The sequence below is a fragment of the Bemisia tabaci genome, chromosome 3 (genome assembly GCF_918797505.1).
Source record: "Bemisia tabaci chromosome 3, PGI_BMITA_v3".
NCBI lineage: Eukaryota > Metazoa > Arthropoda > Insecta > Hemiptera > Aleyrodidae > Bemisia > Bemisia tabaci.
Window position 1 is genome coordinate 11,202,258 of NC_092795.1, and position 14,468 is coordinate 11,216,725.

General features: G+C 39.2%; 1 protein-coding gene across 1 annotated transcript; it reads right to left on the reverse strand.

Annotated features, from left to right (window-relative positions):
- Positions 1-387: 387 nt before the first annotated feature.
- Positions 388-12,469, reverse strand: LOC109044341 (uncharacterized). Its single transcript, XM_072297559.1, has 6 exons — positions 12,434-12,469; positions 10,457-11,032; positions 9,026-9,121; positions 8,018-8,137; positions 6,300-6,421; positions 388-2,257 (listed from the first exon to the last, which is right to left on the reverse strand). The coding sequence occupies exons 1-6, from the start codon at positions 12,467-12,469 to the stop codon at positions 2,089-2,091; spliced, it is 1,119 nt and encodes a 372-aa protein (XP_072153660.1). The 3' UTR covers positions 388-2,088.
- Positions 12,470-14,468: the final 1,999 nt, after the last annotated feature.

The window sequence follows — 14,468 nt, forward strand, 5'->3', positions numbered from 1 at the left end:
AGAAACATTGCATCAAATAATATTGAAATTTAGCCAGTGCTGAATTTTTTGGTATTTTGTGAGTAGTCCTCGGTCCCAGATTCCAAAAAAATTGCTTTAAATCAGGTTTTTAATCAGATAACTGAATAAGGAAAGAGCATTTTGGAGGAAATTAAGTATTTTTTCCAAAAAATGACAAAGCATTTTAGAATATGGCCAAAAAATAAGTGAGAAAAAAGGAAAAAATGCATTAAGCTACATTTTCCAAATGTAGTAAAACTGAGTTGTAAGACACTGTAGTAAGATATTAAACGAAATACATATTGTTGACCAAAGCAGAATGGAAGGTTTGATGACAGTAAAAAGAGAAAACAGGAACAGAAATTATGAAATAAGAAGCCCACAAAATGGATTTTTATTGACTATCTTTTATTTTTACAAGAGATATTGAACACATTCGCAGATCCAGTCAATACTTCATGCTCAGAAACCTACGTTGATATTAATTACCAATTTGGTATTTAAGGATTAGGAGCATTTAGGATTACCCATCTGACGTAGATTTTGTCTGAAATCCAATCAACACAAATGGTTGGCTTGCTGTGCAGTATTTACATAAAATCAGTATCCTGTAATAGGATGATTGTATTTTAGCCAAATGACCAAATAAAGAATAAATGATAAAATCACAATTTAAGGGATCTTGATTGTAGACTGTGAAAAGGATTTTAATTCAAAGAGACCTCACACAAATTTTCTAAGTTTAAGCTACCCAACAATTGTTTTAGGCCGGGAAAGAATATCCTACTTCTTGACTTTTTGGAAACACTTCCATTGTCAAAGCGATCTATTTTATTTCTTTTCTTTATCACTAAAAACAAACATTAACTTGTGAAAAATTCAATTTTTGGACTAGACTGTATTCTTGATACAGAGCAAACTAAATTTTTCAGAATCACTTGGAGTTCAATTTATTCATGAAAGTAGAGTGAACCTATTTTCACAGTATATAAAACTTTTGGTTGCCGTCTTTTCTGTTTACCGCATTAAGAATCTTGGAACCAAAAATTGCATTTGTGTAAAATTGGAGGTTCTTCACAGAGATATATCCCCAGGAGAACCAATTGTTCCTAGTATTAAAAAACCAAATAAATGTACAAATTTGTGAAACCCTCTGAAAAATGTTTGCAAACATGTTTCAGTCTTTGCGACAAGAGAAGGAAATGTGTGCCAAGAACACAATATCTAGTCTGCATTTAATTTTATGAAAATCAGTTCTATTTGATCAAAACAATTTCAAATAATGAGGAGGAGTGCTAGATCCCTCCCTTAAAAGAATTAAGATTATGGCAGGGACAAATAGGAAAATATTTCCTTGATAGGGAGTAAGCGACGAACAGTCAAGTCGCTTCTGTGTTGATGCTGGAAGTTTCTGATAATTAAGGTACAACATGACTCAAACTCATGATGATGATCATTATTCATCATTATCACGGGATGGAGAAATGTTTCTGTTGAGTGTCAGTATTTAGTTGAGAGCAGGTCCATTTACTTGCAGTCATTTTAAATTCACAGTTCCGCTTCCAGCGGTTTTACTCCGTGAGAAGGCCCCTACTTATGATCAGTGGGCCGATTATTGAAATTCATAGACAAAAAAGACAAAAGGGATTTGGAGGGATCCTACTAATTGGTGGAAGCAGGTGGTTGCAATGGATAAAGAAGGTGGGTAATACACTAACGAACAGCAACCGACAAGATACCCTCTAGTTAGTCCATCATTTTCCCTTTTAGTCTGTAAGAACCACCAGTTTCAACCATTGGGATAGCTCCATACTCCCTATGTCTTCTTTGTCCACCGCTTTTTCTATCAATTTCAATAATCAGCCCACAGGTTTCACCGTGATTATGTCTATGGGGTATCAAAGCTGAATTTTAAACAGGTTAAGGTTGAGACCTGCCTGTAAGCCGTGCTGTGTGGAGTGCATGCGCGATTTTCTAGTTTTTTCTTTCTTCGAAGCCTTCTTTTGCACGTACTCATTTTTTTTTTCTCAGAATAACAGTAAACCCTCCCTATCAAGGAAACTTTGATGAGGTCGGCTAGACCCGTGACTAAAGAAGTGAGTCGAGCTGGGCAGTGTCACCCCCGTAAAGGAACTCATAAATGGCTACTTCCATGTGTTCGTCGTCCAAAGTCTGGTTTCTGCTTTTCATAGAGCGCATGTCGCCACCTCCTCCCAGCACGTTCTCGTCCAGGAAATCTTCGTTTCCATTGGAATACCTGTAACAATTGCATAATATATATCAGATATAACCAAAAAATTGACTAGTTATACGGAGACTAGATGAATCAAACTATCAACAATGGAGCCCTAACTGCGGGCTAAAAACGTAGTGGTTTAGTTCAAACGGATTTTCCTCCATTGAAAGAAAGTAGGTATTATAAGCTCCCATGAGCTGGAATTGTGGTATTCAAGTAATATACATGTGTGTTGTGTGTAGTTATGGACTAGCTTCCAAGAAGTAAGATTTTCTGGTCTAGAAAGCTGAAAGTCAATTCTACGCCTCGAAGTATGTAGGAGTAGTTGAATATCGAAAATGAAATCGGAGTTTTTCCCATCCAAAATCGAGGAAAATCGACAGGGGTTACGAAGTCTAAAAGTTTAGGGTTAAAATTGGAAGTTTCTCAATGGAGCCGAGACCAAGCTATTCCCATGTAAAATGACCCGACAAGTATGATTTTTTGCATACATTACAGAAATTTATTACCTTTTTATGATTTTTTATTGATTTTTTATGATTTTTTGGTCTAAAAAGCTCCACTAGTCCACCGCGCCGCGTAACCAGCGAATAAAACAAACCGGAAATGGTCGAAAATACTCTGGTAATCCTGGATTGCGCGAACGGTCTAAGAAAGTAATATGAGGATTGCGCGAATAGAAACCGTAACATCTGCTACAGGAATGCGCGAATTAAAAATGAAGTTAATTTAAGACAGAAGTTTGGCAAAACAGGAAACAGTTGGAAAGTAAACGTATTTTTATGTTAACGCTAGTTTAGGTCGGTTTGTTGACAAGTTATCGATGTCTTACCTTTTGATGATAAATGAAGTGAAAAGATTTGAATAATGAAACTTTTCTAACTTTTTCTTATAGTTAGGAAAGGATTAAATATTAAAAATATTTAATCGGTAGGAACGAGGCAACGTTGGAATGCTCATACGGCGTCATAACGCATTAATATGGGCCTCTTAAGCTCTATTATTCGATGCCGCGATTACTCAATCGCGAGTTCGAATAATCGCGCCAAACACAGTGCGGCCGGCGTTGAACGTATATTGGCGCCTGCAAGACTGTGGGAATACTTCAGGCATTGCGCCAAACAGCACGGTTGCCGTAGCGCCTACAAGACTGCCTGAATACTTCTCGCATTGAGCTAAACGCAGTGCACTCGGTCAGTTGGCTTGAAACGCATATTAGCGCCTACAAGACTGTAAGAATGCTGTAGGACTGCGTGTCATCATTCTTGACTTTCTGCTCCAGTTTTAACCATAATGAAAGGGAAAATATGTATCCTCATTGTAACGATTCAGAAATCCGGATGACATTTAATTTTGTTTTATTCGGTCGGATTAAAAGAAAATAAAACGAACGAAAATATCGCGGCGCAATTTTCAAATCTTTTATATCAGATCATTGAGGATTTTTTTTTTTTCTTTTTTTTTTTTTTTTTTGGGCGGAAACTTTTCAGAAAAACTGTGAGAAGCTTTTTAAAAACATTTATCAAGAATAAAACATGTAAAAGGAGCATAGCGCTGCAATACACCACTAGACAAGGTACGAATTTAAGCATTCTGATACATGTTTCCTGATCAGAATTGCACGTAGAGCACGATTCGCACAACGAAAATTACTTAAACCAACTCCTAACGAAGATATTAACGATTTTATTTTACCTACATTGGTTACGAAGAATTTGAACTGCCCGCTCACAAGAAACTCAAAGCTCTACGTGTATCAAATTGCGCACTACAACGGTTTCAGCAAGCTTCTCAGTCGAGCAATGTTCATGTCCCACCATGTGTTATTTAAACTATAAGCAATTTGCTACACCTGAGCCAAAGCGTCAAGATTGAGGTTGCCAGATTTGTATATCGTAGAGACTGTCATGATAACGTTTAGCGCTTGATGTGAATCACGTAGAGCATAGAGTTTTCATGAGCGGGTGGTTTGAATTCACGCACCGAGAATCATGAAATATCTTCGTACTTAAGGAGTTGATTTCGGTAATTTTCGTTGTGTGCATCGTGTTTTACGTGAAATTTTGGTTAAGAAACATGTATCAGAATGCTGAAATTCGTACCTTATCTAGTGGTCCATTAGAGAAAAATATACGCTTGCTTTAGGGTGCACCCGTCGGGTTTTGAATCCATTCATCACTTAAACAACTTAAACAGGGGTTGTTCTACGATTTTTATATGTAGTTTTTTTAATGGTTGGCGGCCGCGTAGCGGCCACAGGCCCTAGTTCACTTTTTAAATGTCTGTGAAAAATCTCTGGGTCATTCGTGCTGCGAGGGTTATCCATCGAAGAGAGTATGTGAGCCCGTAAGTGAGGAGGAAATAAAGAGTCTTTCGCGATGTAGTTATCTACTACAAACTACAAATATTACCAGATTAACGCTTCCTCGCTGAATATTGAATATTCGCGTAAACATGTGAGTTTTCAGTACCATAAACATTTGCGCAACTTATCCGGCCATCACCACTGCAAAAATGACAAAGGAAATCGACAAGTCCAGCGTGCATGGAGGCTATATTTGCATTTTAATCTTCCGTCACATTCTTACGGCGCAATGATACAACTATTTGAACTCTCCGGAATGCGTGAGGTATCACGCCGCATTTGAAGGCGTTTTCAAATCAGCCAAGTTCCGATACCCGGAATATCATTTTGCATAGTTCATATTCTTTTGATATATTCCGTACTACCTGTTTATTTTTAATCCTCGTATAAAAACCACCCATTTGCTAAGTACAATTCTAGCTGGAGCGCACTTCAGCTATGCATTCACCAGCGGCCCCCAAAAGGTAAAAAAGGGGGCATTCGCGCAATCCTATCTCAACCGAAATACCCGTTTCTCGGCTTGGGAACCCCGCGGAGCCTCGGGGCCTCGCGTAAAGAATTTTGCGCCTCAAACTACGTAGGATTAGACGGTGATCTTGAAATTATCCTCCCTATCCAAAACCGAGAAAAATGGCAGGGAATAAAATTCAAGCTATAAAGTTGACTTCTTTCCTTAAAAGAAAAATAAAACAGCATTGTAATGGAGACATGTCGATGGCTAACGAACAATATCGCCTAACTGGCAATTGTGGCAAAAATCGTCTCCTACTCGACAATAGGGCGTAACTACACTCCACAATGAACCCTGTCTTTCGTACAATTCAATGCTTTTCCGGGCTCATCTCAATGTGTAGTTACGCCATTATGTCAGCCAAGCGACGAAATGAGTTCGCAACTTTGCCACATTCCACAGTATAACACACACAAGCTGGTGATTTTAGTTTTTTCCCAATTCTGTAGGGGAGCACTTTGTTGACTCTGTTGTATGAAAAACTGCGAATCTAACCTTAAAATTACAAAAATGGCGAAGTTCTCTCTTCGTTCTGCGAAATCGTCCTTATGCAGGTCAGCGGTATTGTTCGTTAGCTATCGATGTGGTTTCGCACTTCGGCCGTCGAGATCGATGGTGAAAAATTTGTGAAACGAATCCAAGTTCAGACTAATTAATGAACACAAAAACAAGCTAGTAGAACCCTAACCTTTCAGGATCAAAATCGATGTCCTGCCTGTATGAAAAATTGCGATTCACATCCTGTGTATGTGAACATCAATTCGAGCTTAAGAGATGTCTTTGTGTGGTATACTCAAACGAAAAATTAAGGGTGCTCTGTCATTTTTGATCCTCGCAGTTCAGCTCACCGCCACTCTGCGGGTGAAGCGGCGAGTCAAAACGCCTTCAATACCGGGCGCATGCAACACGGACATCCGTAGAGATCGAACAGTCGCATGCATCCAGGCGTTATAAGGAAATTCGCCTAGTGCTCGTCGCATACGATACTAACTGATGGCACTTCTCACGCTTCTTTTACACTCCAGTGTTGCGTATTGTGCCGATGGAGTAAGCTGCCCCTGCACTCACAGTCATCGCGCAATTCAAAGGAGCCCCAGCTAAAACGGTTCAACTTAAAAAGATTAGCCTTAAAAATATTGAAGGTTCATGATCCATGATCCCCATGTGACGATAAAATTCCTACTCACCTTTCTCTTATATCTTTCATGATACACGCCTCAAGTTTTTTATGCTTATAACATCGGAAGAAGAACATAGGTCGGAGCATTTCTTTCGCTAGCTTGTCTTTCCTCGAGTCTGGAACGCATTGCTGAAAGAAGACAAAAACATCCAGTACTTTTAAAATTCAAAGTGTTCTATTCCACTTGTAGACGTTCATAGGCTGTCATCGTCGCTGTTCTTTAAACAACATATTCTCTCTCGAAGAAGAGGGGGGGGGGGGGGGCAGTTTTCGTATTTGTGATTAGGGATGGCATCAAGTTTTTACCCCACTCTCAGAGGAACACGACCCATTCAAATTTTTCAGCAAAAATCAATTGAATTATTCTGTTTTCCGGGCCATCTCAAAACCCAAGTAGCAAAAAGCAATGAAAAGGTTGCACTAATTTTGCTATTAAATGCAATAAAATTGCAATTTCCTCTTAATCATTTGGTCAATGAATGTTGATTTTAAAGATTAGTCAAATCAGTTCCACTTATTAACAATTTAGGAAATTTACAATGGAAAAAAAACTCTAAAAAAGTCGCAACTTATTTAAATTTTATCCCGATAAATGTCAGCCCCTTCAGTTAGAAAATAGGCAACACATACAACATTTTGCTACATTAGCAATAGGTTTACTTTACCACGCAATTGCAGATTATTTCAACTTGGGTCACTTGAATATGTTGCAGTATTTTAACAGGGTACCTATGTTAAAATATTCTGATTTTAGCAAATTTTATGACGGGCACGTGGCAATATCTAGATCTTCTTGCTATATATCTTTCTTTTTATTTTTAAAGTGTTTGAAGCATCATTGCCCAATGCTGCGTTTCAGATTGTTTACTTACATGGTTACGCCCTTAAATCTATGACCAGGATCTCGGGGCATACTACCAATTATTCATTGGCTTCTTACAATATTGATCAATAGTTTTGACCTTATGAGGATTTGGACAAACTGAGGATCATAGAAGGAGATTACAGGTTCATGAGTTTTGAAACAAAGGGTATGAAAAATACAGTTTGGGCTGTAATCTCCATGATTTTCCCCTTTTGCGGACCTATCTCTAGTGTCCAAAAACTTGAGCCAGAAAAAAACCTCGAGAAATAAACTTCGTGCGTGGGACCCGAAGTTGAGATCCTGTGGGTGGATCTTTAAAGTTTTTGGGTCGTGCATCCAAAAACTTGAGGTCCAGTTGCTAAAGTTGGGGTCACACGTCTGAAGTACTTTGGTACTTGGTTGACTCTTAAAGACTTTTCGACCGATGTACCGAAGTATTTCAAAAGTGTGACCCCAACTTCGGTAACTGGACCTCAAGTTTTCGAATGCACGATCCGAAAACTTCACATAGATCCACAAGATCTGAACTTCGGGTCCTATGCACTATAAGTTTTTTCCTCCGCATGTCATTCGATTACCTCATCTTGTGTATTAATGCTGCGGTGCTAAGTGAAAGCGCCGTGTAAACATCGAATGCTGCCTTTCTTCTTTGAAAATATATAATTTTGAAGGAAGTTTTGAATTATTTTCACACATTTTTCTGAAAATGTGTGCATTTTTGAAGGAAATTTAGCAACGCCTGATAGTTCATACGGCGTTTTTACTTAGCATGGCAGAGTGGTTTTGTTTTTCCTTCATCTTTATTCCTCAATCGTTCTTATCCCCTTAATTTTTCTCTGCTCCTTCCAAAATTAACTTACCGAAAATTGTCGGCAGTATTCGACGCCTTCAGCCATATCTCTTTTCAGCTCCTCAGATATTGGCAGTCGGTTTATCCTCTCTACCATTTTTACATAATCCGGCTCCAAATTTGAATCCAACTGTAACAAAAAAAGATTAATAAAATCGTTGAGGAACAGGCGATGAATCGACCTCACTTACGCTAAAATTATATAAAAACTATTTTCGTGGTCAAAATTTTATGCCAAAATGTGCATACTGCGCTAGGATGTGCAAGGGAACTTTTTAGTTAATATGACATTTATTTGTGATAGTCATAAAGAGCTATTTTTCAGGTCGAGTAGAGATCTAAAGTTTTTTGCGAAAATTGTTCTCTCCTCCCCCCCAAGGTACCTTTTTTGCATGAAATAAAACGAGGGCGTTTTCTGTAAAAGGATATATGAGGCTTACAATGCTGCCAAGGGTGGGCAACTTGCTATAGCGTTTGCGGCAGATGAAATTCTTTCACAGTTAACCAACATCCTAACAATAGTCAGGAAAAACTCGGAGCAGATTCAGGGAAAAATCCATAGCAGAACTGTTGGATAAGTTACTTACAACTAGAGAACTACGTTGCACAATTGTAGCAGCATTGGAAGTCTCATACGCCCTTTTACCGAAAAATGCCTCAACTGCGAGCGGACCAATTCATGCCTCTGCTAATATAGAGATTATTAAGTTACTTCATCATTCGAGAAGTTTCAACCCCAGACATGGAAAAAAATTGGTACGCCTTTTTCTTAAAACCGCGTTTTTTAAACCACAAGTTTCAAACTGTTTTAAACTCAGTTTTGTTTTGAAATGTTTGTGCTAAAGCACTGACTTGTGAAAAATGTTTTCAATTCATTGGTGTCAATATTTAATTCAGTTTGGGTTTTGCGGCATATTGTGATTCCTCTCCTTCAAGACGCACTCACTTTCATCCCATGGTTAAAAATTGACTATAAATAAGCCTTTAAAATGAGAAGTGATGTTGAGTTTATACTTACGTATCCTAATTCTTGCATAACACAAGTAACGTTCTTTACTTTTCCGGTCAATTTAGCCGTCAGCGTCTCGAGTTGTCCTTTAACATCCAAATCGCGCTGTAAGCAAACCCAATAAATATTACTCTTTCAATTACGTACTTTTTTACTTACTTACGTATTAGCATGGAGAAGGTTAGCTCATACAATTTGAGTTATAGGTTTTTAAAGCCCAAATCACGCGCTAAAAACCACGCCAAAAGTTTGAGAATCAAAATTTGAGGCTATACATATTTGCATTCACTAAAAGTTAATTTTGAGTTCAAAGATTCATTCTCTGGCAAATGAATTGATAATCAAATGTTTCGTTGTGCTAATTGTGAGTTGGACGAGATTGAGAATGAAATTTTCAGGAGTTTTGATGAAAAAATGCCTGCTCAACTTAGACCTCAAAGACTGGCTGATTATTAAGCTGTTTTAAAATGTCTTTTTTAAACCTTAGATGCCCAGGAATTTTCTTTTATGGAAAATCTCAAGTCAGGTCAAATAAACCCACATTCAAATACTGTGCTCTATGCCGCCAATGAGATTTCGCTCAGATTCGGGAGAAAATGTAAAAAAAGGAGACCCAATTACGTCTCTTCTATCTTCGTCTGCATTGCTTACGCAGCCCTTGAAGCACCACTACAAATACGACAAACGTAACCAATACAACACAGAAATAGAGGGAAAGGCGCGCGTTGATAACGGCGCAGAGATACAACTATTCGTGCTTGATGGATGTCCTTGTTGCATCCACGAAATTGAAGGCGCCATGGCGTAAGGCGTGAACTCGCAATGCTCCGCTCTATGTTCCAATGAGATGCCGCTTAGATTCGGGAGAAAAGTTAAAAAATAAGGTCCGAATACTTCTCTCCTAACCTCGGCTGTGTTGACACTCGACTTTTTTCCTTTTGAATTTGATGTTTGATTCTTTTTTAGGATGTTTTTGTAGGCCTATATCTATAGCTCATATATTCTGACATCATAACTATTTAAGATAAGGACACGGTCTGGTAGTTACAGCATCAATATATATCTATCTATGGTTTATTCATTACCATTCCTGGTGCAGCTAAGAAAGAACGCCGTTTGAGACTTTACCAAAGTCTGACGTTGCCAAATGTTCCCTGGTAAAATATGATTCTTCAGGAAAGTCTACGGATATTTTCCCTCCAATTATTTAGGAAATTTTCATCGGAATTCCACCTAAAGTATCTGAAAATTTAAGGCACCAACACTTTGAACTTTTCTCAAAAGGAAACTTTTTACCGGGGTATATTTGGTAACGTTCGAAAATGCATAAGGCGCTCTTAGTACGTCAGTAATTCACGTGGGTCTTTCTTAAAAAGTTTCAACTTGGATATACCTGGTTTATTTCATTTCATCCAAATCTTTACGTCTGGTTCAACTTACCGATGCTCTGGCGGAAAAGTATGGGTTGTAGAAAGGACTCTGGTAAAGGAATGGGTTATTATACTGCTGCAAAGGTTGCTGAGGTCCGAAGAGTGATTGCTGCTGCTGCGCCTGGAACAGGTCGTTGGTCAGAGGTGCAGGGTTTTGATACAAAAGGTTGGGGTTCTGCAACGGCTGCTGATATTGAGAAAATTGTTGCAGAGGCTGTTGCAGGGGCTGTTGCAACGGCTGCTGTAAAGGCTGTTGCACGTACGGCCGCAGTTGGGACGCCGCTGCTGTCTGGTACGAGGGCCGTTGTAGCAAGGCCGAGTTAAACAATGGTTGTTGCACCTGTTGCTGTTGTTGTTGTTGTTGCTGTTGCTGTAACCAAAAATTTAAATTAACCTCAATGCCTGAAAAAAAATAAAGAGAACGAAGAAACGAAAAAAAGGAAAGGCGAGGAAGAAGTAAACACACAGGAAAATGAAAAGAGCAAGAGCGAGAAAAGAAGAGGTATAGATTGTAGATATAAGCAGATTCATTGAGGCTTGTAACAATATCACCAAATGGTCCTGTTCTTTTAGGTCTCTCATTCTCCTACGAAGGAAGAAGAGAGAAAGAAGAAGAAAGAAAAGAAGAGGAAGAAAAGAAAAAGGTTGACCATAACGATCCCGGTCTATTGCCTTGGTAACACATTCAAGCAATGAGATGATCTATATTTAAAATCAGAATTTATTACCAAGCATTTAGACCCGTGACTTCAATCACAGGCTTTTCGCCAGTGTTTAATAATTGAACATATTTTATCCTATGCAAATCCTATGTGCATATTTTTTTCTGTGTTGAATACATGAATAAATATTTTCGATCCATATTTATTTACGAATTGAATTTAAATGCGCAAAAAAATTAGGTCTACTTTATACAGGTCAACTTTCAGAAGAACTTCCGGTTAAATTAATGTGAAGAAAAGTTTATTCAAGAAAGCTTATTATGAAGTTTGAGAAAGTAGGTGTATTTAAAGTTTATTTGAAGTCCTCCCGCAATTAAATTACTTCTTTTAAAAACGACTTGAAAATCATGCAGTAGCTTTAAATAGACTCTCAGATGTTTCAATTGTATTCTGATACAAAAAATAATTCGATATAATAGTCGATATAAAAATAATTTTATCCCAGGAAATGTTTGTTAAGACTTTTTGTTTAGCATCATACAAGTTTTTGAATTACACTATTTTTCATCGCTGATTCCTTAATTCCTTAATATTTCCTTTCTCCGTAGAAAAAGAAGAAGAAGAAAAAAAGAAGTGGAAAACAATAATTTCAGAACCATCCTTCAGGGTTAATACAAATTTCTGATCAATTGGACGCTTTTGATTAACAGCGGAATGTTTTGTATAACTGGGTTTATATTTGTTTTGCAAGCTCGAGAGTCACGACTCCGGACCGATACAACTATTCAATCTCTACGGTAATCTAAAGTATCATTCAAAATTGAAGGCGCTTTATAAGTCTTCGTCGTTACGCTTCTGCTTCGTGCAAATTATTTCCAGCCTAGACTCCCACGGACCCGATACGAGTTTTGTCATGCTAAAACAGCCTCTTGACTTTTTTCCGTTGTTCCGCGGATCCGAGTCTTCAACTCATGAGCCCTGTGCACGGCCCTCTTTTGCCGTGACCACGCCTCATGAGTGCTGCATACAGTTGGCACTTAGCTCCGTTTGGTAAAATGTAAAATCTCACTGGAAAAAAATGTGCTTGGCTTAAGCATGCTGATTCTCGAATTTGCCGCCAAGAATTTTTATCTTTTTAACTTAATTTAAACTGAATTTTTCTTGATAAAAAAAAAATTATGCTTGGGTTAAGCAAAAATTAGTTTATATTAAGCAGTAAAATTCTTGATATAAGAAAAAAAATACTTCTTGGCGGCAAATTTAAGATTCTTTTTTTTCAGTGCCCGCTTTTCCATTTCCCCAAAGGGAGTCACGCCCTCTTTTACATTGTTCCTAATCCAGAATTCCAGAGCACACCCCATCTTTCCCACTCGTCTACGGAAAAAAACAGTGTTAGGGGTTATCCCCTAAAATTGTGGCACTACCCCAATTTGTTGGATAATATGGACATTTCTAATTAATTGTATTAGTACCACAACTCAAGTTAGGGTAGTACCGCAACATTTGGGTTAATTACCTAATTTATTGGGGTATTAACATAATTAATTGGGGTGCCACCATAAATAATTGAGGTACTACCACAATTAATTGGAAAAGTCCATATCATCCAACAACATCGTCCTTTTTTCCCCGTGTCTATGGTTCCGTTTAGCAGAAACTCGTCCATCTAATGTCTTGTCAGTAGCTGCATGACATTAATGTCGAACGAGACCTTGTCAGGGCCGGATTTAGCTTTTTGCCGCCCCTGGGCAAGCTACATTTTGCCGCCCCTGGGTCTGCAATATTTCGCCACTATATTGTCAACAGTATCCCCTCCTCCCCCTCCCCCTCTCCGCACTCCCAACTTCCCACGCCATCTCATCTTGCCCCCCCCCCCCCTCGTGCGCCGCCTGGGCGCGTGCGCGTAGCTGCTTCAAAATGCGCCGCGAATATATAAAATGGAATGGATGGATGAGACAAAAATAAAATGTGGAGACAAAGTTGAAGCTAGTGTAGCTCAATGTATTAGTTGCAATGTATTTTCGGAAAATCAGGTTAAAAAGTTTTTCTCCGGGTTTTCAGTTTAGCAAAGCTGTCAACCAGAGCATCAACGTCTAAATTGATTATCAAGTCTGCCTCGATGTTTAAAATTGCCGTGTTGTTTAGTATCACTCCAACGAACGATCATCCTAGCGCTCAAGGCCGGACCTGAGGGGCGGCAGCTTTGCCGCTCCCGTCAAGCGTCAATTCCCTTCCTTCATACATTTTGCCGCTCATTTTTCACTTCGCTCCGTCTCTGTCTCCATTTTTTCCTTTTTTCTCGCTTTAACTTTCAATTAATCCAGTGCCAAAATTTGCCGCCCCTCAAAATTTGCCGCTATGGGCAAGTGCCCCAGTGCCCTATAGGTAAATCCGGCCCTGGACCTTGTTCCGGTGTTGCACTGAGATTGAGTCCGATGTTTCAGACGGCGCTGATATTACTCCCGCGCTCGGGATGGGATCCGCGGAGGGACGCGGGGGGATTTTCCTGAGAGCGTGGCGGAGTAGCGAAGCAAGACTCCGGAGAGCACCCACGCAAAGGTGAGATCTCTTCTCGTGGCTGGGTTAAGTCACGAGCGTGACCCAGACCCTCAACACCTGTTCCGCAGGATGCCGAGTCGAGCCATTATTCAAACCACGGGTGTCAGATACCTCGTCCGTCAGTGCTCTGGGCTCATTATTGAAATTGATAGATAAAGCCATGGACAAAGAGGACAAAGGAAGGATGGAGGAATCATACTGGTTGAAACGGGTGGTTGTTATAGACTAAGGGGGGAAATGATGGGGCGCTATAGATTAAAGGGGGAAATGGTGGACTAACTGTGGGATCCCTCGCACGTTGCAGTTAGTAAGTCCACTACTTACCTCCTCTGTCCATCGCAATCACCCGTTTCCACGGATAAGATCCCTCAATTTTTTCTTTGTCCATCGTTTTGTATATACATTTTAATGTAATCAGAACTCGGGTGTCTTTTCTAGGGAGGTCGTCCTGGAAGGCAGCGAGAGCACCGCTCTGAATTTTAGAGCTGACTCTTACTATAGGCAATTTTGATTGATTTAGGACGTTTTTTCTAGATTTCTTGAGAGTATGTCCCTTCAAGTAAACTTACCCCCCCCCCTCCCAGGGTCATCCTAAAATGATAACTTTTTATGGAGGGTCACTCGTGTCTATTTGTTTACAAACATTTAAAATTGTGAAAACTCAGTAACTATGTTAAACTCCACTACAATACAGCTTCCAAATTGCATGACCCCCTAAACATTTAATCATCACGAAAGCGTCCCAAACAGTTTCCCGCTGTCATATTTTTTGTTGCATTTGTGTCCGTTATAAAAATTCAA